The following is a 27,243-nucleotide window of genomic DNA, read 5'->3' as shown; positions in this document are numbered from 1 at the left end:
CGTCGAGTTGATTCCGACTCATAATGACCCTATAGGACAGAATAGAACTGTCCCAAAGGGTTTCCAAGCCTGTAAATCTTTACAGAAGCACACTGCCATATTTTTCTCCCGTGGAGCAGCTGGTGGGTTTGAACCACCGACCTTTTGGTTAGCAGCCCAGCACTTTAACTGCTGCACCACCAGAGCTCCTGAGCGTTTGGGACAAACATTAAAATAATGTTTGGTACGTATACTGTATATAAGTGTTAGCTATAAGTTCCTATAGTTAGTTCCTATAAGGCTGAGTTTCCCATCTGCTGTATACATCTATTTGCCTCTCCATTCAAATGATATAATTGAGTCAGAGTCTCCTCTTTCTTTGTGAAGAAAAATTACTTTTTATTAATCTGATAACTATGGGTTAAGGCCACTGTAGAATTCCTTAGCAAAAGAGGATAAGACCTTTATGAATTCACTACTTTAATAGACGTTCTTGGGTACTTTCTATGGGCCATTCACTGGGAATATAGCCCAGAAAACAATGTCACTGCCCTTGCCTTTGGAGCCAATAGAGAGGATGTTAGACTATCAAAGCACACAGATGTGTGATTCCAAGTAGTGCCAAGTCTAAAGAAAAAAATAGAGTCTTACTGGTTTTTAATAAGAAAATATACCTTACATTGGATGAAAGGGCAGTTAGGAAAGTTCTTTCTGAAGAAAAGACAGTAAGACAGTAGAAGAATAAATAGTATTTATCCAGATGAAGGATGGGGACAAAGGAGCAATGTCTTGAAAAGCAGAGCCTCAATCTCCAGGTTTCTAGAGATTTCTACTTGAGAACATCAGATATAGGTTGCATACCTACCATATGCCTAGCAGTCCGCCTCGTACTCTGAGAATAAAGCATGTTGAGTTGGATGTGGTTTCAGTCTTTAAGTGGCAAGGCCAAATAATATTATAAGGAAGTTTCTATTATGTTTAATTTGAATATAACAAAGTGCTGAGGCAGTGTTTTAGGAGGATAAAATAAGAAGTAATTAACTGTTAGGAGTCATTTCAATTTTGATTGATAGGGAATTACAGAAATATTGTATATACTCTGCTCACCCACTAACAGAACTGATGGAGTCTGAAATGAAAGTCATGGAGACAATGTCTCTTAAGATTCCTGGATTGAAATCTGAAGGTTCTTTAGGACAGACTCCATTACCAGGTATTCTTCTTTCTCTTCCTTATGATATATAAGTGGGTGTGAGGAAGGAAAGAAGATGGGTTCCGGGTATCTGCCCCCTAGATTAGTGAGGAGTGAAGACTTGCCTTATCTCTGGCTCTTAGAGCGCTCCCTTTGCCCTGCCTTCTCGTCTGCATCTCCCACTCCTGCCCCCAGCACACTGTGGGCAAAGTTCTGTGGGAAGCCGAGGGGAAGGTCTGTCCGTTCACACTGAGGAGGCAAGCCTGGAAGACAGGATTCTCCTTCCCCACATCCCATCTGTCTCACTTCCCTGGTTCCCTTAAGTGTCTTGACTCTCGAAGATTTTAGAGTATTGATTCTAAATAGCAAGGAAAGGTAGGAGAATATGAAACTTGGATGAATGAAGTGGGAAGGATAAAGGGTGAAAAAGATTTGGGCCTGTGGGAAGCATCTTGTTATCATAAAATAAAAAATTTGTTGATAAACGATTTATGTTCACAGCTTAAAAAAATGTTTGAAACAGTAGCAATGTCATGTGAATGAGTGTGATTTCCTAAGAGCACTACTTTAAAAGGTAACATTAATTTGGATGAATAAGTTCTGATATAATAAAATATCAGTATTATTATTTCATAGCTATATTTAGCTTTTGAAAATGTTGCATAAAAAAGAAAGTCAGTATAAGGCAAAGGACAAGACTTGGGATGAGATGCAAAAATGTAGGTGGAAATCTTAAAACTTCTTGCCATTGTACACAATAGTGCAGTGAAGGGATTAAGGGTTAAAAAATTCAAGGTATATTTGCATTGACTCATACATTTTAAGGAGAGGTGTCCCCTCCCCCCATGTTTGCCATGTTAGGTGACGCTGATGAGGTACCAGCCAAAGAAAACACATTCCCCGCCCCCGCGCCCCCCCCCCAAGAGTACAGAAAGGCTGGCTAGTTGATTCCTCATGTTGACTGTTGCTTTCAATGGGGGAGTTTTCAGGAAGAAAAAGTACCAAAATAGACATATCTGGAGCAAAAACAGTGAATTGATTCTAAAGGTCCTCAGAAGTCTCCTTGAAGAAGTACTTCATCTTTTTTTTAAAAAGAAAAAATTGGGGATTTATTGTTTTATGTAACTGAAGAGTTGGAGGGTGGTCTGATCTCAGGCACAACTGAATTTAGCAGCACAGATAAAATCTGAATTAGTTTCTATCAGCCTCTTGGCTCTTTTTCCTCAGGCAAGGCACCTCCTTCCCCTCAAGGTGCAAGATGGCCACCCAAAGTTCCAGATGACGAAGTGCTTTGGAATGCTGTGACCCTGGAGATTTTTCTTTAAACTCTGACTAGTAGTAAAAAAATACTAAATGGGTTATGAAGGAATTAAAAACTTTGACATATTAAATATGTTTTATATGATTGTATTTAATCAACTTATTTGTGCTTCTAAACATTAGCCTGTTGTGATAGGACATTTATAATTGGTTAAATTTGTTGCTTGTGGTCATTTCCATAAAAAACATTAGACATTCTTCTTCTTTCAGCATCACTTTATTATATCCTTATTTTTGTTGAAAACTCCAGTTTTACCTACAGTGTATTATTTCAACTTTTAGCATCTTTTCTAAGAATGTAACCAGTGATAATTATCAGGCCTTCATGTATAAGAAATCTTGAATCAATAGGAAACCCTGGTGGCATAGTGGTTAAGAGCTATGGCTGCTAACCAAAAGATCAGCAGTTTGAATCCATCAGGTGCTCTTTGGAAACTGTGAGGCGATTCTACTCTATCCCTATAGGGTTGCTGTGAGTTGGAATCGACTCAACGGCAATGGGTTTTTTGTTTTTTGAGTTAATAAATTGTGACTGTAGTAGTTAAAAACATAAACCTGGGAAACCAGACTGCCTGGACTCAAATCTCTGCTTTGCCATGTGTTAGCTGTGTGACTTCAGACAAATTAACCTCTCTCTACTGAAATTTCCTCATCTTATAAAGTGAAATAGTATAGTACCTTCCTTGTAGTCCTAGAGTACCTGGCGCATAGAAAGTGCTATTACTGCTGCTAATACTACCACCACTACTACTACTGCTGCTGCTGTTATTGTATCTGTATTTCTCTAAAATCGTTATTCCCCTCTCCAACGCGCGCGCGCACACACACACACACTCACACACACACTCTCTCTCTCTTTGTTGGCTGAGTCACTAAGTCCAGAGTGCCTTGGGTGAGATTTGTAGACATACTTTTAAATGAAATAACCCAAACCACTATTCTTACTTTATTATAGAAATTAGAATCAAACCTGGAGAAAAGTGATTTGACATCATCCCTGCTTAAGAATCTGTTATGTACTGTCTTTTCTGTTCTACTTTTATTTCGTGGAAGATTCTGTTTTCTCTTTTTAAGCTTTAGTGTTAAGAGCAAGTGACTATCCCTCATTTTGATTGTCTAGGATTTTCCTTGGAGATGCTGCTGATCTGTGCCAGAAATGTGGGCAAGTATGCACCATTGTATGAGCTTTCTGGTTGAACTTTCTGGTTGAACTAGGCTTAATTAGATTCTCTTTTCTTTTGTTTTCTCTTTTGAAAACTTGGAAACCATTTTGTGGTTCCTGAGCTGTAAGGCTAAACATGTTTTGTTAAGTGATTCTCTTGGGATTTAATCTGGCATCCACTCAGGTCTTGTTAAATGAGAGCTTTAAAAGCCTCTTACTGAGTGGGTGCCATCATTTATTGGCCAAATGTTTCAAGATGTAGGCACAAAATGTTTTTGTCAGTTTTTCAAGTGTAGTGTAATTTTGAAGTAACTGCTTTTCTACTTGGAAAGATTAAAAAACACAGGAGTGGCGAGTTTAACAAGATCATGTTAATCTTGTTTCTTTGCAAGTTTCTGTTACCCATCTGGTTGGTTTACTTGGAATCAATGCTGAACTCATATAAGTTTTGTCTAGAAGAGGCAGTAAGAATTTCTCTTTATATAAAGCAACCATGCTAATGGTTGTCTCCTTCCATTGAATATGTAAAAAGGAGGTACAGTTTCCTCAGATTACTCTTGACCCTGCTGACCAACCCTGCCCCCTGCAGCAAAGCAGATTTTGTCTTTAGTCTATCCAGTCCCCTTCTCTTTATATTGCACATGTACCATTGATGCATATTAGCATGCGGGTGAATTGAAGTTAAATCCAGAGAAACTGGCTGCAAGAATTCTTAAAGACTGTAGATATTGTGATATACAAGAGAGCCGATCTCCGGTAGTCAAAATTGAGCTAACAGAAAAAAGTAGAGTCGTTTTAATTCATGAAGTGGAAGAATGAGACAGTTGGAATTGGCAAGAGATCTGTCTGGGACAGTCCCAGCGGTCAGAGCGGAGCCATGGCCCAGACTCAGCAGGTCAGTGACTGTTCCCAAATGTGGAGGTGTGGAAGACCTGTACAGTTTGAGCCCTGCTAGTACTGTGCATTTGTACTGAGTCATTGCAGAAGCTTCCTATCCCGTTAGCCTCTTTTCACAGGGGCTGTGGAGTCCCTAGGTGGTGCAAATGGTTAACACGCTCAGCTGCTAACCAAAAGGTTGCAGGTTAGAGTCCACCCAGAGACATCTTGAAAGAAAGGCCTGGCTATCTAATTCCGAAAAATCAGCCATTGGAAACCCTGTGAGGCACATTTCTGTTCTGACACACATGGGGTTGCCATGAGTTGGAATCAACTTGTTGACAACTATCAACAACAAAAGGACTTACGGTTACTATATATGGGAAATAAATTTCTTTGCCTAAGTTTCCTTTCTACTTTGGAGATGGAAACTCTTAAAAATAACCCAAATCACTATTTTTATTTTATAGACTGGAAAACTAAGCCAAAGAGGTTAAGTGATTTGCACAAAATCACACATGACTTAATGGCTGAGCTGGAACTAAACCCGGGTCTCTAGCTTCTCAAATTAGTGTTCTTTTCACTGATCCGTGCTGTCTTTGCTTATCCATTCAATTAGCAAATGTAATTGAAATGACTCTAATTAGTTCGGCTCCTAAAGGCTTTTGTGGTTAGTGTCAGACTGGTAATAAGGTTTGTTTTTTTCCCCAGCTTTTGAGCCGTGGCCAAGTTTTATCAGTCAGCTATTTCAGAGTCTTGAAGTCATCATATTGAAGGCAAGATTATTTGAGTAGCAGGACACACATCTCTCTCTGTCTGTTCATCTAATAATCATGCCTTCTGTATTGCAAATTAGAGACTGTTCATATAGTGTACCAAATGTATACACAGTCATTAGACATAGAGCAGTGGCCAGCACAGTGGTGACATTCCAGCTATCACTATCATTGTGTGTTTTTTTCGGGCCTGTTAGCTTTGACATTGTTTTCCTATATAATTGAAGGCTTAGCAGTACTCTGGCAACCCAAGCATTTCAAGCAGATGCCGGGGATGCAGGGGGTTGATTGGTCACTCCATGAACTTGGCAGTTGCATGACTTGGAACTGCCAGTTCATGGGGCATGAAAAGCTTGGTGGTATGAAGCACCCTTAGATCTGTGGCATAATCGTTGGTGTCCCTCAGGGCTCCTTTCAAAGAGTTGTCTAGATGGAATTGAATTTTTTTCAAATGGAAGGTTCCTCTCAATTTCTAAGAGAACCTCTGAAATTGACTTTTAGACCTCACAGCTTACCGTGGTCCCGAAATATCTAGAGAGATGAAGCTGCGATAGAAGGAAAGGCCACTGAGAGTTATGCCACTGTTTTACATTGTGTTTACTTTATTTGGAGCCCTGGTAGCATATGGTTAAGAGCTCAGCTGCTGACCGAAAGGTCAGCAGTTCAAATCCACTAGCCACTCCTTGGAAACCCTGTGGGGCAGTTCTATTCTGTGCTATAGGGTCACTATAAGTCAGAATTGACTCGACGGCAGCAAGTTTGTTTTTTTTTTTACTTTATCTAAGTAAGGAATGAACAGATGGGGCTCTTTAAGTAACTTTTATTCTTGATACAGTATAGGAGTGGAGAATTATGACCCTTAAAACTTTTCCTTTACTTATTTCTTCATCTTACTGAGCTTTGTTTTTCTTGAGTAAAAAGAGGAATGGTTGCCTCTTTTTGAATCTCAGTATTTGAGTATAGGAAAGGTTTTCATGTAACTTACGTATTTCTTTGGAACCTGACAGAAAAAAAACCTTTTTTCCCCTAGAATTATTTGTGGTAAGTCCCCATTATATATCAAAGTATACATGTTGAATGTACCTCATTGTAGATTCTAAGATTCTGCATTACCTTCTGAGTGAAGTATTGAAAGAGGGAATATCTTTTATTGTTTTATGATCTGACATGTTTTATATCATTTCCTACCCTGTTCATGTACAAAGTGCTAAAATACTTAATTGTCTGAAATTTTACAGAATGACATGAAATTACTTTATGTTAAAACTGTATTTATCTAGAATTTGATTTAGAAACTGATAGTCTTTTATGAAAAATTGAAATGTGAGTACTTCTAGCTCATAATATTTAGGGTACACACTATATTTGGCTTTCCTATTCTTTTACTTTCATCAACTGCACATCAAAGACAAAAAGAAAATGTCATGTAAAACTTCCTCGACAGGAAAAGCAGAGGCATTCCCATTCCTAAGATGCTTACTTGTCACTTCACATTTTCTGGTAGAAAATATGTTCAATTTCTAATATATACGTAAATCATTCTATGGAGAAACCTTTACTTATCTGCCTGATAGTCCTTTGTCTTTTTTTAAACAAAGAGAGAAAAGACTTTATTTCCAGCCATGGCTCAGTTTTTTATTGAAAGCACTCGCCCTCAGCACATTGTAAGCCCCACTCTAGTCCCTAATCCCTTCCCGTCTTCCATTCCCTTCCACAGCATATATACTTCCCCTTTAAATTCTTTTTCTTCTCCACTTGATCTCCAGGTGTTTGATGCCTTCCTGGTTCCCCTACTTCTTTTTTTTTTAATTGTTATTTAGGTGAAAGTTTACAAAGCAAATTAGTTTCTCATTAAACAGTTAATACACAAATTGTTTTTTGACATTGGTTGCTAACCCCTCGATCTGTCAACACTCTCCCATTCTCCACCCCAGATTCCCGGTTTCTATTCTTAGAGTTTTCCTATCCCTTCCTGCCTTCTTGTCTTTGCTTTTGGGCTGGTGTGCCCATTAGTCTTGTATACATGGTTAAACTATGAAGCACATCCCTCATGCATGTTATTGTTGGTCCTATAGACCTGTCTAATCTTTGGCTGAAGGGTAAACCTCAGGAGTGACTTCAGTATTGAGTTAAAAGGGTGCCCGGGGGCCATACTCTTGGGGGGTTTCTCCAGTCTGTCAGACCAGCAAGCCTGATCTTTCTTTTTTTCTTTTTGTGAATTTGAATTTTGTTCTACATTTTTCTCCTGCTCTGTCCAGGACCCTCTATTGTGATCCCTGCCAGAGCAGTTGGTGGTGGTAGCCAGGCACCATCTAGTTGTTCTGGGCTCAGTCTGATGGAGGTTGTGGTAGTTGTGGTCCATTAGTCCTTTGGGCTAATCTTTCCCTTGTGTCTTTGGTCTTCTTCATTCTCCTTTGCTTCAGCTGGGATGGGACCAATAGATGTATCTTAGATGGCTGCTCACAGGCTTTTAAGACCCCGGTCACTACTCATGACAGTCAGATGTAGAACATTTTCTTTATAGATTGTGATGCCTACTGAGCTAGATGTCCCCCAAGACCATGGTCCCCAGCCCTCAGCCCAGTAGCTCAGTCTCTCAGGGCATTTGGATGTATCTGTGAACCTTCTATGACTTTGCCCTGGTCAAGTTGTGCTAACTTCCCCAGTATTGTGCACTGCCTTACCCTTCACCAGGGTATCTAGTTAGTGTTTTTCCCTTCCCACCCCTCCCCTTCCTCATAACCATCAAAGATTGTTTCTTCCTGTGTGGAAACATTTTCATGTATTTTTATAATAGTGGTCTCATACAGTATTTGTCCTTTTGTGATTGACTTATTTTACTCAGCTAATACCCTCCAGATTCATGCATGTTGTGAGATGTTTCACAGATTCATCATTGTTCTTTATCGTTGCGTAGTATTCCATTGTGTATAGGTACCATAGTTTAGCCATTCATCTGTTGATGGGTGCTTAGGTTGTTTCCATCTTTTTGCTATTGTGAATGCTGCTGTAATGAACATGGGTGTGCATACGTCTGTTCGTGTGACAGCTCTTATTTCTCTAGGATATATTCCCAGGAGTGGGATTGCTGGATCGTATGGTATTTCTAGCTTTTTAAGGAGGCACCATATCGTTTTCCGAAATGGTTGTACCATTTTGCATTCCGACCAGCAGTGCATATGAGTTCCAGTTTCCCTGCAACCTCTCCGACATTGGTTATTTTCTGTTTTTTTGTTTCATGCCAGTAATGTCAGGGTAAGATGGTATCTCACTGTGGTTTTGATTTGCATTGGGAGAAAAGACTTTAGAGGAGCTTTTGTGATGATTGGGGTAATGGATTCTTTCTATTAAAGGAGAATTTGAGTCAAGGAATGGGCTTCTTTTCTTTTCTGACCTCCTTTGTTGCTGACTGGCTGGCCAGGTATATCAAGGTGTATATGTGAAAGAAAGTGCAGGAGAGTTGGGGAGGGCAAGATATGAATGAAAGTGCATATACCCACATGTGCGTGTATACATACAGAGATACAAACTGAAAATGGACAGAGCAACTTTCCTTTACAGTATGCTTATGGTCATTATTGAAGCAAAAGTGAGGGTTGAAAATGAGCGTGCCCTGATGCCTGTTCATGAGTCTATCTTGTATAAATAGTTTCACATGAATTCTGGTAGCTAACACTGCCAGCCTTCATGGTGGTGCTCACAGTCACTGCAGGAAGTGCTCATGTTCTTGTCCTGACCTTTTCTTTATCTGTGTTTTCCTTTAGTTCTTTGAACTTATTTAATATTATTTTATATTCTTTCCATCCTTTCATTATTCTGGCTTCCATAAAGATGGTTTCTCTCTCATCGTCTTGCTCCCTTGAGTGGGCCATCATTTTCATTGTGTGTGTGTGTGTGTGTGTGTGCTTTGTGATTTTTTTTTTGGAGCCAGGACATTAGAATTTTACAAGGTGTTAGCTCTCTCAGTTCACCCTGAATACAGTGCTTTCGACAGTGCTGAATCCTGCAAGAAACTTATCTTTATTCAGCTTGTAGTTCCTTGCTGTGATCCTTCTGTCTGCTATTTCAGAATTCTTACAGGGATAAATATGGGCTTCTAGTTGCTTTTCTTGGTGCTTTTGTGGGGAGAATTGGAATCTTAGACCTGCTCATGCCACCATCTTCCCTGAATCCCTGTCCTGACCTTTCCTGATACAGGTTTAAATTTTTTTTTTTTTATCTGAAAATAGAGACTGGAGGCTGGTGGAGACTGGGGTTTGAGATATTTTGCTAGGGCATTTTGCCGCCCACCAAATCACTTGTGAATTCTTCAGTTGGGCTACCAGCCCTGTGGTACTAGAATGTTTTGCTTAGTCAAAGCATATACCAAAAAGTATGCTGTTTAAGAATCCAAACTGTAGGAACCCATGAGAAGTGTGTCTGTTCCCAGGGCTGTTGGGTTTTGCCCTTTCCCCCTCAGCTCCCTTTACACTCTTAAAGTAAACAGTAGATTTGATTCCATAGAAACTCCATCTGTATGTGTATAAGAAACGAACTCTTTATTTTAGGCAGTGAACTTTTTTTGCCTACAAGTATTCGTTTTTATTCACTGTCATGTTATAGGCATGCATAAAAAACTGGTCCTACTTGTACTCTAGAAGCTGCTTACATTTCTATTTAAATAATATGCCTTTGTGATTTTTTTTAAAGGTAGTGTCTTCCCCAGCAGATGTAGCTGAAAAAGCGGACAGAATTATTACAATGTTGCCCACCAGTATTAATACAATAGAAGTTTATTCTGGAGCAAATGGAATTCTAAAGTATGTATTTCTCAACTGTGGATATTATTATGATAGTTCATGAATTTTATACCTGTTAGAACTCTTAGAAAATTTCAATTGTGTTTATTAAACCTTTTCTGTACTGTTTTTCTTAAAGTGAATGGTATGGTTTCTCTATCATTATAAAGGGTTTATTTTTTTCACTAAAGTTAAGTATGTGACTGTTCTTCCTCCACTAACCCATTTTTGAGAATAAATTTTTTTGCTCCTGTTTTTTTCCTTTAACTCTTTTGCATTAAACTTACCCTTTCACTGGTAACCTGTTTAATAGATTTTTAAAGCTTGTATTTTAAACTGTAGAACCATTATATGCATAATTTTCTTATGGTTTATGGAAATTCAGGAAAAAGTTTCTATGAAAAATAGAATCAAACTTTGGAGACAGTACCATTATGTAATATTTTATTGTAAAATGAAACCTGTGAGAGCTGGAATGCCACAGGACAGCCTTGTTTTTCCTGGTTTTGTAAGTTTTCTGCCTTTGACAGGGTACAGCTTACTGCTTTTCTGTTGCAGCCTGTCAGTGGAAAATGTTTGAGTTTTCCTTTTCTAACGGGTTTCCACCTTATGCAGTTTCCAGCTTTTGCAGGTTTTACTGTATAATAAAAAGTTACTGTATGTTCTCTGGGTTAGTAATCTGTAGTTAAGAGCTTTGGGAAGTTCAAAGTAAAGGTTAACAGTAGCTCTTGAAGTAAAATATACTTTAGGTCAGAGTTTCATAGCCAGAACGTATCTTTACTTGGCTCTGAAAATCTTTTGGTTAATTGCTGCTTATTGCCAAACCCTTATGGTTGTGTTAGGATCACAGTGGTTGAATTCCCAACTTCATTTTCTGTTCTTACTGGTTCCTGTTTTGACCTTGTTTTGTTGTGGAATTTCAGTTAAGAGCTAGAACAAATTGGTAGGCCCTGTAGACTCATGAAGGGCTAAATAAAGTGTTTAACTTCATGAAACTAGTACATGGAATTTGAGGTTTTTAGAAATTGAATTGTTTTGGAAGACTAACAAACTTGGAAGCAAAAGGCACTTGGATATTAGGCAGAAAACTGATAAGATAAATGTTTAGATTCCAGGGAAGGTTGAAAACACTTATTTTGGATGGAACCCACAGGCCCACAGTGTGTGTGGTCCTGAGAAGTCCTAGCTGCCTCATTACCTAGTGTCTTCCTATTATGGCCCTGCTCTACCTCTCAGGGAAGAGTTACTAAAAACTTGTGTGAAGACACAGTCCTACATTTATTAATATCCTCTACTGAGGAATATGGTAGCTGGCTACGAGAACAGTCTTGGCCAGGGAGTGCTTTGAAGGAGTTTGGCTTTACGTTGAACTATAATTTGCATCTCATGGGTGGTTCTTTATATTCCCCAGGATTATTTCCCCACTTGCAATACATGTGTAATTTTTGAGACGATTTCCCATTTCTGTTAAAGATTTAAGATCTTTAAAATATTAATATCATAGAAGGCTGGTAAACTTAATTCTTACTTTTTAGGTTACATAAAGTGGAACTCCACGTATCGAGCATGCTATTTCTTTTCTGTGGAATATACACAGGCATTGTATTTGAACCTGATCAATTCATATGTCTGGAGTTGTTTAAACTGTTCTGTGTTCTATTTTTCTCTATAGCAAGATTTTGCTTCTATTTTTAGTAGTCTTTATTTCCTCCCCCCTCAGTATTTATAGTCAGTTTTACTTTTCCAATTATAACTATGATTATATGTTGTCTGGGTTAGCATATCTGTAGTAAGAACTTTGGAAAGTTTGAATTAAAGGTTAGCCATAGCCCTTAAATAAATTATAATTGAGGTCAGAGTTTCTTTGTCAGTGAAGATAGGCAGTGCCTCATAGATTATAAGGGAACCATCTAGGAATATATTCTATACTTATAGTACGAACAAAAAATGTTTTACTACAGAAATGCCATTTAAATATTGATGTAAGATATGATGAAAAGACATATGACATGTATTTATAGGGAAATAGTCTTTATGATATGTATATTAACCATTAAGAACATAAAGACTTGATCTAGCTGTGAGATTTCCAGGTTCATGTGTGTATTTTCCTTTCTACTTGTCTGATGTCTTATTTTGTCTCTAAAAAGTTGGCAGTTTAAGAGCAATATGCCACGCTGAAGCAAAAGGCTCGATTTTAATTGTTTATGTTCATTCTACCTGGTAGAAATGACATTTGCAATATTATTTGTTAAGGATAAGTAAATTACTTTTTTAAGACCCAGGTACTTTACAAACAAATTTAAATCCTATCAAATAGCCTTTTTAAAGTTAATAGGTGTTTTAAATTGCTTACATCTTAGCTTTACCTGTATTGTTATGGTTCGTATGTACTTCACCTGAAACCAGAATTTATACTATGTAGTTTAATAGGTAGATTTTCTTTCAGTTTGTTTGACAGAGTTTGGGTTTACCTTGGAATGTAATTAATTAATCTGAAAATGAATGAGATTTTCAGCCAGTACTCACTAATAATGTTTTTAATACTAAACGAAACACTTCTTTGATATCTGGCAGCTTTTAATAGATTCTGATTCTATGGGTGATTATATATGAAATGTTTATTCAGAGTTATAAACCGTAAATATTTTTATTAATATACTTAGGAACGTGAAGAAAGGCTCATTATTAATAGATTCCAGTACTATCGATCCTGCAGTTGCAAAAGAATTGGCTAAAGAAGTTGAGAAAATGGGAGCAGTTTTCATGGATGCCCCTGTTTCTGGTGGTAAGTGGTAGCTGAAATACATACATACCTACTTCTGTTTGTCAAAAGTAGCAATTATGGTTTTGTGGTACCTAGGATATTTCCAGTTATGTTTATAACTGTTGCAAGATTCTCAATTTCCTTACTAAAACTAAAAACAAAACAAAACTGACTTATGTTATTTAGTACTCTCAAAGTAGATAGATTACTGGTTCTGAATTCAGATAAAAGGATGTCAGTCTTGAAGAGCTGTAAATTTTTGGTCCAAACTGCTGTGGGTAGGGATAGATCAATTCCTAGAAAAACTTAACTTATCAGGACTGATTCAAGAAATAAGTAGCTTGAATAATCCTATAGCTATTTAAGAAATTGAAGCAGTGGTAAAGAAAAATAAAAAAATGTTTTCACTTAGGAAACATTAGGCCCTGATGATTTTAAAGATGAGTGTTACCAAAATTCAAGGAGCAGATCATCTCAGTTTTGTACAAACTTTTCCAGACAATAGAAGAAGAAGAATTATTTCTCCAACTCATTCTATAAGACCTGGGTAATTCTGATACTTAAACCAACTAAACAGTATGAGAAAGAAAGATTATAGGTCTATTTCAGTCTGAATATAGAAGTAAAAATAAAAAAAAAAAAACTATATTAGCAAACCAAATCCAACCATGTATAAAAGAGATAAAACACTAAAAAAGTTTTGTTTATCTCATGTATGCAGGGATGGCTTAATATTAGAAAATCCATAAATATGATTCACTGTATTAACATACTTTAAAAAATCACATGGCTATTTCAATAGAGAATGAGGAGATACACTAATAAACTTTTACAATTAGTGTAAAAGTTTATTATTATGTCAAGTATTGATTTTCAGATGGCAGTATTATAGGTCTTATGATTTTTAATAATTTCCAAATTTTCCAAAATTACTATGTAATCAGATAACATGTATGTATATATATATAACATATACATATAATGGTAGCAGTATCCGTATAATACATACACATATAATTGTAGCAGTATAGCAGTAGACAGTGGAATAGCAATTGTATTCCAATTTATATTAAACTTGATTGTGTTCTTTGACATTAAAAAGTAACAAAATATAATAACTCAGTTTTAATTTTTCATAAGGAACTTAATTGTCCTGTTGTAGGGCTGTTTTAGATCCCAGACCATTTTTGATATAGATGGAGGTATAAATAATTGTTAACTCTTCTAATTGTTATATTAAATTTGTTAAGTAGGATTTAGATGCAAAGATTTTACAACGTGGCGCAAATACTTTGATCATAAAATGCTAATAAATTGTAAGTTTGGTGTTGATGTAGCTTTTTGTAGTATGAAATTAATAAACTGAACAATTCTTTCTTCTTTGAGTGTTTCTTCAGTTGAATTTGAAAATTGGTATGGCACATATAATCTTGCTATTGGTTGATCTTCTTTATCTTTTGCTTTAAGAGTACAGCCCAAAATTAACACTTCATAATGAAGAATACCATTTGATTGTTTAATGATATTTTTTCTTTTAAAGTACAGTCTTATTTGTGAGAAAACTTTGAAATTACTCTTATTCTTATTAAGCTACTTTTAAACTCTGATTTGTAGTTTTAGTGTAAAAATGCTAATGTTATGTTTGTGAATATGCCTGAATCTGAACTGTACTGTAGCTTGAAAGCTTTAGTGTAGTGATGGTTTGTGAGAATTTATTAGTTGATCATTATGAGGGTGGCCAATATTTAATAGAAGCTTATTTGTATTAGTTTTCTCATTGGTGTTATTTTTATATTTTTAATATGGTAGGTTAAAAATGACTCTACTCTCTCAATTAAAAGAAAAGAGAGGAAACTTCCTGCATGTTAAATAGGCTGGTTTAAAAATTATTAATTGTTAATTAACTAAATAAAATTCAATAAAAGGGATATGGGAAAAACATGGCTTACCAAGATCGTTTTAGATACCCAAGATGGGCCCACAGTTGTGTGGAGATTCTATTTTCATTAGGCATGGAATATTTGAGATAATTTTGAGTGAAGACCTTGAAATTTACCCCCTTTTTATCCTTCTCCCCATACCCCTCATCTGTTCCGTATCTTAGACTTTTAAAAAATACATTCACATGTATTTTTATATAGATGCATACAAATACAATACCATTCTAAAAATATAAATGGGAACATACTATACTTATATGTTTATGCACGTATGTACCAAAACTGTGGTTTGCATTTTAAAGAGAAGTTTTTAAACCCAGATGAATTTAAAACTGTATAGATTTTGAGCAAGCGATTGGTTTCCTCAGTTCAGTCTTCCCTTCTATTTCCTGCTAATTATTATTCTGGAAAATAAAAAGAATCACTACTGTATCATTTACCAGCCCGTGTAGTACCAGATTGAAGATTTTTCCCAGGTTTCATTTTGATACTTATTAGATCTACTGTATAGTGGCTCCTTTATACATTGGCCTTATGACAAATAATACAATTTTATTTAAGTTCTATACGACCTTCTTTTAAAAATCCAAAGCAAATGATGCTTGAACTATTATAATTATATCCTGAAACCAATATAAATATTTTATACTTGTATAGTTACCACTTTATAATATTGGTTTTACTTTAGAAAGAATTTTGACATGCCTCAAACTGTTCAGAGCTTTTTTTTTGAAACTGCCAGCCTGTACAGGCCTCTATCAAAGCCCACATTATATTATGCTTATAGGCATTGATTGATTCTCTTCCTCTATTAGAATTTAAGCTTTTTGAGTGCGTGGAATAAGTCTTTATTTTATTTTATTTTTATTAAATATTGAATATGCTTATAAAATATACATAAGGTATTAAAGTATGAGTATACATTGAGCCAGCCTATGTGTACCCCTTACCCAGTTTAAGAAACATAATATTTAAAGTTCTTGTGTGCTTCTCCCTGATCCTGTTCTCTTTTCTTTTTGGTTAGAAGTAACTAGTATCCTAAATGTTGCGTCTCATTTGCATGATTTTCTTTATAGTTTAACCCCAGGTTTTTATCTCTGAACAGTAGTTTATTTTCCTTAATTTGGAATGTTAAAGCAATGGAATCATTCTGTGACTTGCCTTTTCACGCCATGTTGTGTTCCTGAGATTTTATCCGTGTTGTTGGCAGGGCCACTGGCCCACTCATTGCCTTTGTGAGAATTAGAAAGAGGCACCCTCCTTGCACTGGAAAAGCCTCTCAGGGGAGCAGAAGGCACCCTTGTATAAAGAAAAAGGCACTCCTTTCTCCAGACAGATGTAGCCCTGTGTCAGGGTTTGTGGCTTGGTAAGCAGAGTACGGGTTGAATATCAGCCCCTACTCATTCTCTTGGCCGGATGCCCTTTTGCAGTACATAAGATACATTACCATCATGTAGTTGTTATGTATAGTTCATTAATTTTGACTACTGTGTAGTATTCTATATAAATACATCACCCTTTATTTATCTTTTCTATTGTGATATACATTGGATTATTTCCATTTTTTTTTGTTTTTATATCACGCACATTCTTATATATTGTGAAAGTATGTCTTTTTAGTCTCTATTTTACCAGCACAATGCCTGAAATATAGTTGGTCTTGATAAATGTTTAAAAACTTGGGATGAGTTCAACTGGAAAATCAATCATGTGAGATAGACAAGACAAGTGGTGATATTCTCAATTTACCAAGGATGGAGGTAGCATCCAGAGATGTTCAGTAACTTATCTCAAGATTATACTTTGTGTAGAACAAAATTCTAACTCAAAAAAACAAAAACAAAAAAAAACCAGACTTACTGGTCTGACAGAGACTGGGGAAATCCCTAGAGTATGGCCTCTGGACACCCTTTTAGCTCAGTAATGAAATCACTCCTGAGGTTCACCCTTCAGCCAAAGATTAGACAAACCCATAAAACAAAACGAGACTGAAGGGGCACACCAGCCCAGGGGCAAGGATGAGCAGGCAGGAGGAGACAGGAAAGCTGGTAATGGGGAACCTAAGGTAGAGAAGGCGAGTGTGTTGACATGTCGTGGGGTTGGCAATCAATGTCATAAAACAATATGTATATTAATTGTTTAATGAGAAGCTAGTTCTGTAAATTTTCATCTAAAGTACAGTAAAAAAAAAAAGATTACACTGTTGGTCAGTGGCAGAATTGAAGGCTAATATGATGTTCTTTGTTTCATATTCCACTACATTAGGAAATACTGTTTTCTATAAAGTTCTAATTTATTCTGAGAGGAAATTAAGATTGCTAAATGGAAGAATGTCTTTTAATTGATAAAATCATTCTCATTATTTGATTAAGATATCTAATATTCAGTTTAGCACATTGCTACAGTAAAGGCCCCTAATGACTCATACCTCCCTGTATCCACAGCCTGTATCCACTCCCCACATTGACTCTGGGCTTGGCCATGTGACTTGCTTTGGCCTGTGGTATATTAGCCAATGTTACACAAGGAAATGCTTCAAAAGTTCTTTGTATGTTGAGGTTTGCCCTCTCTTCTTGCTGGAAACTCCTCTGCTGACACATACAGAAGACTTGGCTAGCCTGCTAGAGACGTGTTGTACCTATCACCAAGTGTTGGCATGAGGCCATCTTAGACTATCCAGCCCCAGTTGAGTTACCAGATGACTGCAGCCCACATTAGGGACCTCAGACCTGACCCGCAGATGAACTGCTCAGCTAGCCCAGGCTAAATTGCTCACCCATACAATTGTGACCAAATAAAGTTACTAATTTTGGGGTGGGTATTATACAGTAATACATAGCAGATGCAGCCAATATAATTGATATTTCCATAATTATGTATTAGAGTTTAATGTTATATATAGTATCAATCAGTGTGTAATATTTTTGCACTTCTGTTTGTTTAATATAAATGTTATAAACCCTTTTTGAAGAATTATTGTAATGCAGTTAGCATGAAGGCCAACTTTAGTGCCAAAGTTAAGTTGCTAAAGTTAGGTTTTGTTTTCATGCCAGTGCAGAAGAGTTATTATATTTACTGTAAACTGTTCCTTGACTTATATCTCTGTGTTTCTGACTATAAAGGAGAGTGTTCAACTAAATGTTATCTAAGTGGCAATGCTGGTGAGCTAATATGAGATACTCATATCATTTAGTACGATCTAGAAAAGAAATTGGTAAAAATTCAATAAAAGTAGCTGTGGTGTTCTCATGGACTACAGGGCTTAAATAGTATATCTAGCTTTTAAGTCTCTCTTTTGCTCTTAAAATTGAATTTTTTTAGTAGAAGAGACCTTAGCAATAATTTAGTTCAACTCTGTTGTTTTATCGATGGCAAAATTGAGATCCAAAGACGTTAAGTGATTTGTCCAGTGTTCTCCAGCTTGTAAGCAAATCTAGTCTCCTAACTCATCCTTGGGTTCTTTCCACATTCTGTAATACCTTCTTCCCTCAGTCCCATCCGATGCTGGCCTTCTTTCTTTTTCATAGCAGTTCCCTACTGATAACCCCATTCTAACAGCTTTATCCTCCCCAATGGCTGGTCCCTAGTCTGCTCTCTTGTTGGGGAGTATAGTTAAGATAAAAGTAGTGGGGGTGGAGTAGGAGAAGTAGAATAATATTCAGAAGAACTTAAAGAGGAAGTCCTTTATTAGGCATTTAGGATTTAGGAAAACATGCTAAAATAATTTGTGAATAGTTGCAAAGTACAAAATAATGCAATACAGTAGTATTCCCAGCACTTACAACCCAGAAGGGAACCGCTTATTAACAGTTTGCTCACCAGGGGCATGCTAGCGTTGTAGATAAACACTGTCCTGTCTGGGTTAGCTGTTAATTCCTATTTTGACTTTTTTTTTAAATAATATTTTATTGTTTGGGTGAAATTTTACACAGCAAATTAGGTTCCACTTTCTATACAAATTGTTCAGGGACATTAGTTACATTTTTCACAATATGTCAGCATTCTCTTTAATTGGGTTCGGTTGTTCTGTTTCCAATTTTCTAGTTTCCCTTCCCCCTTATCTTCTCATCTTTGTTTTAGAGTAACTGTTGACCTTTTGGTCTCATATAGATGGTTTTTAATGGCACACTGTATTCATAGGTAATATCCTTTATTTTGTGTGCCAATGTTACTTTGCTAAAAGGTGACCTCGGGATAGTTTCAGTCCAGAGTTTAGCATATCTCAGGGTGATAGTCTCAGGGAGTCCTCTAGTATCAACTGGTCCAGTAAGTCTGGACTTTTTAAGAATTTGAGTTCTAGTCCATGTTTTTCTCCCATTCTATCAAGGGCCTTCTATTGTGGCCCTGATCAGAATGGCCAGTAATGGTAGCTGGGCACCATCTAGTTTCTTCTGGTCGCAAGGTAGATGAGGCCATGGCTCATGTAGGCTTTTAGCCCTGTAAACTAGTTTTTTCTCTGAGTCTTTGATTTCCTTCTTTCTCTTTTGCTCCTGATGAGTAAAGACCAATAGCTGTATCTTAGATGACTGCTCAGAAGCTTTTAAGACCCCAGACACTCCTTACCTCAGTGGGATGCAGAACATGAAGTTTGTGAACTATATTATGCCAGTTGACTGGAGTTGTCCCATGAGACTAAGGCCTTCAAACCCAGAAAACCAATCTCACAAGGTATTTAGTTATATCTGAGAAGTATGTGTAACTATGCACACATGTGTACACACCTGTACCTACCTGTACACATACATGCCTGTACACACACACATGTGACCATGCACTAGTTTTTTGGTTATCATTGGTATTGTTGCCAATTTTTGTCATATTCTTTAGCACAAACGTTTCTTTTCTCTTGTGTGCTTCTTAGTGGCATTGTTTACTTTGGTCAAGCTGTGCTCATTACATCCACTTTCGGTGCCTGTTTTGACTTTTATTTCCTATTCAGCTTTGTTGTTGTTGTTAGGTGCCGTCCAGTCTGTTTGACTCATAGCCTCCCTATGTACAACAGAACTAAAGACTGCCCGGTCCTGCGCCATCCTCGCAATCGTTATGTTTGGGCCCATTGTTTCAGCCACTATGTCAGTCTGTCTTGTTGAGGGTCTTCCTCTTTTTTGCTGACCCTCTACCAAGCATGATGTCCTTCTCCAGGGATTGGTCCTTCCTGATAACATGTCCAGATTATGTGAGAAGAAGTCTCACCATCCTTGCTTCTGATGAGCATTCTGGCTGTACTTCTTCCAAGATAGATTTGTTCGTTCTTTTGGCAGTCCATATTATATTCAGTATTCTTTGCCAGCACCATAATTCAAAGGCTGGAAGCTATGCCAGCGGTATTCAAATATCAGCAGGATTACCCTGGGTGGACAGGTTTCAGCTGAGCTTCCACCCTAAGACAGACTAGGAAGAAGGACCTGGCAGTCTACTTCTGAAAAAAATTAGCCAGTGAAAACCTTATGAATATTCAGCTTTAGTGATATTTACAAAGAGAGGAAGAAGCACCAATTTGATTTATACCGCTGATTCTGGTGCAACACAAGGACTTTTAGATCTGGAAATGGAAAATTTATATTAAAGATCGACTGGAAACCTTATAGATGATACCCAATAAAATCCGAAGGGAAGCAGTGGAATTTGGAATTCGATTTGATAATTCTTTAGTAAATATTCTTTAAGCAAGGAAGAAAGGGAATTGGTTATTTCATATGATTCTCTTAAACCTTTAGTTTCACTTTTTTGCTGTTCTTTTGTTAATAAGGAACTTAAAAGAAGTTCACTTGGATTTAGAGAGAACCTGACACTATTTAGAAAGAGAAGATAACTCTAAAAATTAAGGTCTGCATTTCTTTCTTTAATAAAATATACTTAAAAATGGTTGTAGTTATATAATCTACAAGACTGTATACTGTTTTCTCATTGTACACTCTTATCTAATCTTCTCTTATACTGACAGCAACTTGAGTGCAGGGAGCATGCTTCACTCTCCCTTTCACGCCGTAAACATTTACTGAGTGCTTCCTTGTGCTAAGTATGTTCTAGGTGCTAGAGTTTGGCCTTTAAAGATATTTCAAAGTCCTCTGACTCATAGAGCTTATGATTTAGTGGGGGATAGAGAGAGTGAATAAACAATAATTTCAGTGGTAAGTGCTATGAAGGAAAACAAGCAAGCAAAAAATAAAATGGCAGAGTAACAGTTAAGCAGATAGAGAATAATGGGAGAGCTCTTTTTACATAGGGTAGGCAGGATGCCCTCTCTGAGGATGTGGCATTTAAGTAGAAATCTATATGTAAAATCTGGGAAATGAGTGTTTCAATAGAGGGAGCTGCTTTGTAACGGCTCTGAGGCATGAACAAACCTGGTATGTTCAAGGACTGTTTATCTGTGTATCACTAGGGCCTAGCAGGCTGTTTCAGTCAGTTTGTTAAATTGGTTCACCTATACTTGACTCTCTAGTCAAGTGGTGTGTGGTCATCAAAGTAAAGCTATCTGGACTTTAGCCTATGGCACTGGCCTCATAAGTGTACTACCCTGACCTTAATCTACTTGTTTTGTGCTAGTCGTATCCTTATGAAAGTTGTAGGCCTTATTTAATGGTTAACCTTGTTTAGTCGCACCATTTGGGATACATGCACTTTTTAATGTGGAGTGGGTCTGCTACCAAAGATTTTGTTCCGATTTAATCATCTCTCTTGTTTAAAGAATGCTAGACATTACGCAAATTAAAAACTATTGTTTGTGACTAATGAACAAATACTGTTCAGTCTGCTCCGGGGGCATCATGACAGCACTTAAGTGTGTTTGAATAATTGAAGAATAAACTCACTGACTGCCTAATATATCTGTACATTTGCATAGGGCCCTTGTGTTGAAGTGACTCTGAAGTGGCATTTGTAGTTAGCCCAAGGTTTTCCATGCTGGCAAGCCTCACTGATTTGCTAAACTGTATTGCTCTAGTTAGGGATTAATGTCAAAATTAAATAATTGAACTTGTGTGCATGTGTTTATGTAGCATTTCCCTACCAGGAAACCAGATTTTATACTCTACTTGGCTGGGTTAAGTTTTAGTAATTTGTTTGAGGTATTCTTAGAATATGGAGTAATAAGCACAAAATCTATTAAGGGGTTTCTCTTAGAGAGCTAGATTTGCTTGCTAAATTCCTCAGTGAAAGCCTCATATAGACTCCATTATTGTTTTTAAAATCAACTGTGCAGTCTTGGCCTTTACTGTTCACTGAACTGGATACCTACTGTTTTCCCACTAGATCTGTATCTAATTAATGGTAAAGGGACCACAAAAACAAAAATTATTTATATTTTGGCACCTAATACCATTTTAGTTAAGGGTCTCTTGACATTTCCATTAGAACGTTTTCTTAGGGATGTTTATAACTTGGCAATTTTACTTGGCTTTGGGCTGAAACATTGCTATTTCTGTCCCAAAGCAAATTCTTTTACCAATTTCATACAACTGAATTTGCCTTGGTTTATAATGTGTAGAGGGGGAAGGGCTAGCAAAATAGGTCCTTCGATGCTCTCACAGCTGTTTGCACAGTAGTGTTGTGTCTGCCGTTTATTCTTACATTTTATTTTAACCTAAAGTAAGAATCTATTCTTTTTAATATTTTGAAATAAGTTGGCTTAACATGATTAAAGTGTCTCATTTTCATGTGTTCCTCCGTTTAAAGAGTTGGACTACTATTGTGGTTGTTTTTTAGTTCCTTTTTAGTTAGCAACTCCTTTTATTTATTATAAGGAGCCCTGGTGACACAGTGGTTAAAGCTATCGACTGCTAACTGAAAGGTCAGTGGTTTGAAACCCTCGGCGGCTCCTCAGAGACAGATGTGGCAGTCTGCTTCCATAGAGATTTACAGCCTTGGAAAACCTATGGGGTCGCTGTGAGTCAGAATTGACTGGATGCAGTGGTTTTGGTTTTTATTTATTATAAAATTGAAAAGTACTTTGGGGCGTTGACTTTTGTTAAGAGAGAATTGTATTATTCTATCTTGGAAACCCTGGTGGCAGAGTGATTAAGTGCTACAGCTGCTAACCAAAAGGTCAGCCGTTCAAATCCACCAGGTGCTCCTTGGAGATTCTATGGGGCAGTTCTTCTCTGTCCTGTAGGGTAGCTATGAGTCGGAATCAACTCGACGGCAATGGGTTTGGTTTTTTTATCTTGAAAAAAATAAAATTAGCCTTTCTTTTGGTCTGCTTTGGTATTACTTAAAGCTTTGTTGTTAGATGCTGTCGAGTCGATTTTGGACTCATAGTGACCCAATGTGACCTAGTACACCTGCCCCATAGGGTTTTCTAGGCTGTAATCTTTATAGGGGCAGATCGCCAGGTCTTTTCTCCCGTGGAAACACTGGGTTGGTTCCAACCACCAACCTTTGGGTTAGCAGCTGAGCACTTAACCATTGCATCACCAGCATTCCTTTCTTAAAGCTTTAGAAACTCAAATAATTAAAATGTTCTTTAACTTGTTTGATGGAAAAATCTGTTTCCTTAAAAGTGAGTTAAAATTCATCAATACCAATATGTAGAAATGGATCAGTTATGTTAGCCATTTACATTTCCCCATAATTTTGCTTATCACCCTGTATACATTAAGTATTCTCCTTGTCTCTGGAGGATACCTTTTGCCTGGCATTTTTTACAGTTTGTACAAGTAGTTCAGAAATGTTTGGTAAATAAATTCCAAGGGTTTCTTTGAAATTAGCCCCAAAGAAGAAGTGCCCATAAAAACCTCTTTTTACATTCTTTGGCATGCCTAAGATCCCTTACGACAGTTGTCATGGACAGGAGTCCCTTTATAAGGTGTTAATAAGTGCTTAACACCTTTAAAGAAGACTGCTGACTCACTGCCCAAGGTAACATAGTTGAGGCAGCTCTAATAATTCTCTAATTTATAATTTATCTAGAAGAATGGATTAGGGAATGCAAGGTGATCACTTTACTCAATGTTTGCATTATTGCTACCATTATTTATTATTAGTAATAAATATTATTGCTAACAACAACATAAGGAGCCCCGGTGGCACAGTGGTTAAAGCGCTTGGCCGCTAATCGTAAGGTCAGCCGCTCAAACCCACCAGCCACTCCTCGGGAGAAAGATGTGACAGTCTGCTTCCGTAAAGATTTACAGAAAGCCTTGGAAACCCTGTGGGGGGGCAGTTCTACTCCATTCTGTACGGTCGAGTTGGAATTGACTCTACGGCAATGGGTTTGGTTTTGGTTTAAAAACAACCTAATTTTCAAGAATTTTACTCATTCACCGTTTGCAATTCACTCTTCTCCAAATCGGAGGGCCAAATTTTAATTGCATTGCAATTTCCAACCTAGTAACTATTATTAAAAGGGTTGCTCCTGCCAGAGTCTGTCCTGGGATGTAGGGACACCGTGTTCTCTTCATGTGGTTAGGCTATGAAGTGTATGGATAAGGCAGGCGTCCTGCCTGACGTATCCCAGGGAATTTTTAATGTCCTTTAATTGCCGTTCAGGATGTAAGTCAGACCAGACACAATGGTCATGTAGTACAGGACTGCCTAGCAGTGTTTATATGAAGGCAAAATAGAGTTAGCAAATAATCTCCTGAAGCTATTATTTATCTATAATTTATTTTTTATTAACAGCTACTGATTTCTAAACAGTGTGAAATTCCTTCCAGTATGCATTGTGTATTTTATGTCTTTATTTTGTTTTGCTTGTAATCCCTGAAAAGCATTGGGGGTGAGGTAGGAGGAGGAGATGGAATTAAGAATTTGACATGAGCCTTGTCATTACAATCAAACTATTATTAGATTTATTTGCAGTTTTCTAGATGTCTGATTTTCTTAAAGGAAGACAGTTTGAAAATGCTAGCAGATGGAAAGTATATTCCTTCTCTGTAGGTATTTACCATACAATTATATTTTGTTTTGCATTTCTTTGGATGCTTAATTTCTGAAAATTTTAATATACATGCAAATTTCATAGCAGCCACCCTCCCTCCATGGCCAAGGTGGGTATGACAGCAGACAAGTACATTATGGGTTTTCTTCTGCCTTAAAGTGATTTAAACCTGATCTGAAGGTAGAGGATTGTTTGTTTAGTTTTGTTTTTGTTTTTTATATTTAGCTCAGATTACCTCCAGGGATGTGAAAGATGTGGGATTATTATTTTTTTTTTTGAAGAAAATATTAAGAATTTTAAGATTAGTACCCTACATCTTTTTTTTTTTGAGGTAATCATCTGTTGTGGTCATCAGAGTAGTTTATCCATTACAGCCTGTAAGAGGGCATTGTTCTTAGGGAGTTTTTTTTTTTTTTCATGAAAAATAATATGGGGAGGTCAGGCGTACAAATAATTTTATCATTAATTGCATTTCATTTCCCTTAATTATTCTTGTATGTGAGAGTAATACTTGTTCTCAAGTGGCCAACATTTTTAATGTACTATGTCCATATTTTAAAAGAGTAGAAAAATAGTCTTGGCAGACATTGGAATAGCTAATTGGCTTTTGTAGCCAAGTTAAGTTTGTAAAAAGTTTGTAAAAGCTTTCTGAAAGTCAGGAAGTGGAAGGGAAAGAATTTTTCTCTGCATTAATGCCATATTAACCCTTTAGTTAGACTATAAAAGTTTTCTTGCTGCAATCTAGCACCTTGAGGAAGGAGGATAGTTAATTTTCTGTAATTGTCAAATATCTGCAAACACTGATACAGTTAAAAGAATCATTTTGACATAAAATCCTCAGTAGAAATGAGGTTTTCCTAAAAATAAATGATAATTTTGAGAAAAGAATAAGCCGAACACTATAATTCTGACTTTGAGACCTGTAATCTTTAATAGCAAACTTTTAAAAACAGAATGTAGAAGTATTTGATGGTATCTCATGGTGTTTAATTGGGCTGTACTTTTATATTCTTATTAGTACTTGTATAAAATCAACAGCTTTTCGTGATTGAGAATTTACATCTTAAATCTTGCACCTGCTGTTAGGAAATAGACTGAGCAGCACTGAATATTTTGAAGTTAATAGGAAAAGTGTTTACTTGATATAGAAAAGTTACCTTATATAATACTGAAGAGCTGGTGATCAAAGGAGAGAGAGTGTGGGTGCGATTACATTGTCCTTTTGTATTTTTAGCTGGTAATTTGGAAAAGTTAAATTTTTTTGGAATTGTTACTACCCCAAGTGGGAGTATAAACTATATTGAACAAAATTTATTTAGCCTGTTAAAAAGTCAACCTAAAACTATAGTTAATTAGTTTACATTAGTACATCACTTCTAGTAGAGACTCCAACTGGTACAGAGTAAAGAGGAGCTGTATCAGGTGAGCTGACTGCTACCCATATGGGGCTTTAAGATAATGATGAGTTTAAATTTCCTCTTAGAGCTAAGTGAGAATAAAACTGGAGGCAATAAATACTCTTGGCCAAAGCCATTAAATGAAAAAGCTGGGAATTCTCCAGCTCTTGACTTAAATTGTTTATCAGCTGGCGCCTAGTCTGGAGTCAAGAGCTGGAGATTTCTATCTGTGACAGAACTTTGAAACTCTTGCAGGACACTTTCATTTCAACTTAAGGTAACTTGAGTTTATAGCTTTGGCTTTAAAGATTACTAATGATTTACTCATTTCCTTACCATTTAACCAGAGTGGACTTTTTCCCAGGAAGGGATCTGTGTTTATTTAGGGCCTTTGTCTGCGGAGGGATTAAAAGGCAGCCCACCAGCATTGTGAACTTGATGGTAATAAAAGGTCACCAAAACACACCGTAAAAACATTCTTACCATGGAATTAATTATACAGTGTAATTTTACAAAGCAACTCGGTTACTCCCTCTCCACCCTGCATTCTTAAACATTTCATCTTTTGAAAATTAAAGCTTTGGTTCAGTTTTGGGTTTTTTGAAAAAAAAAAAAGTACTTTAAAGAGATTTAAACACTAAGGAAATTGTGATGCGCATCTGTGCAGTTAATTGCTTAAAAATATTAAAATTCTTAAATAAAAATTATAATTTATTGTTAAACTATGGGGTGAACAACTTGTTCGGAAGGAAGGTAGAGCAGTAGTCAAAGGGATGTTGGTATTTCTTAGAATAGCAGTTTTGAAAACCTCAGCCTACTTAGAGTTTATCTGTGCCACCAGGTGGCATCGCATGCAAACCTGCTTGTGATAAAAGGAGGATTTTAAAATGTATTCTTGTTTAAGAGATGACACAGTTTTTCTAAGTTTTACTTTTGAAGTGGGCTTAAAAATACATGTGATATCAGGGTTGATTAAATGCCTCCAAAGAACTAAAAAAATTTATGAACTTTGGAAATACTTGCTTTTAGGTTGTCAATACTAAAATGAAAGTAAATTAAAATATTGAAACATTTGCAGGGTATTGCCGTGTTTTTTTTAAGTAAAAGGAACATTTTACATTTGATTATTTTTTGTGCTTTACTTGTCTAAAACACTGGAGAAGGGATCCTGCTTAT

At 36.7% G+C, this 27,243-nt stretch overlaps 1 protein-coding gene across 1 annotated transcript in view; it reads left to right on the top strand.

The window, feature by feature from the left end:
* The window catches only part of HIBADH (3-hydroxyisobutyrate dehydrogenase), a 128,327-nt gene that overhangs the window by 21,842 nt on the left and 79,242 nt on the right, over positions 1 to 27,243 (top strand). Inside the window, exons 3-4 of the mRNA XM_004377485.2 lie at positions 9,995 to 10,104; positions 12,750 to 12,871. Of these exons, the coding sequence (XP_004377542.1) occupies positions 9,995 to 10,104; positions 12,750 to 12,871 (232 nt within the window). The remainder of the gene's footprint in view (positions 1 to 9,994; positions 10,105 to 12,749; positions 12,872 to 27,243) is intronic.

The sequence above is a fragment of the Trichechus manatus genome, unplaced genomic scaffold (genome assembly GCF_000243295.1).
Source record: "Trichechus manatus latirostris isolate Lorelei unplaced genomic scaffold, TriManLat1.0 scaffold00050, whole genome shotgun sequence".
NCBI lineage: Eukaryota > Metazoa > Chordata > Mammalia > Sirenia > Trichechidae > Trichechus > Trichechus manatus.
Note: the sequence above shows the minus strand (reverse complement) of the source record. Positions and strands in the feature narration are given on the sequence as shown.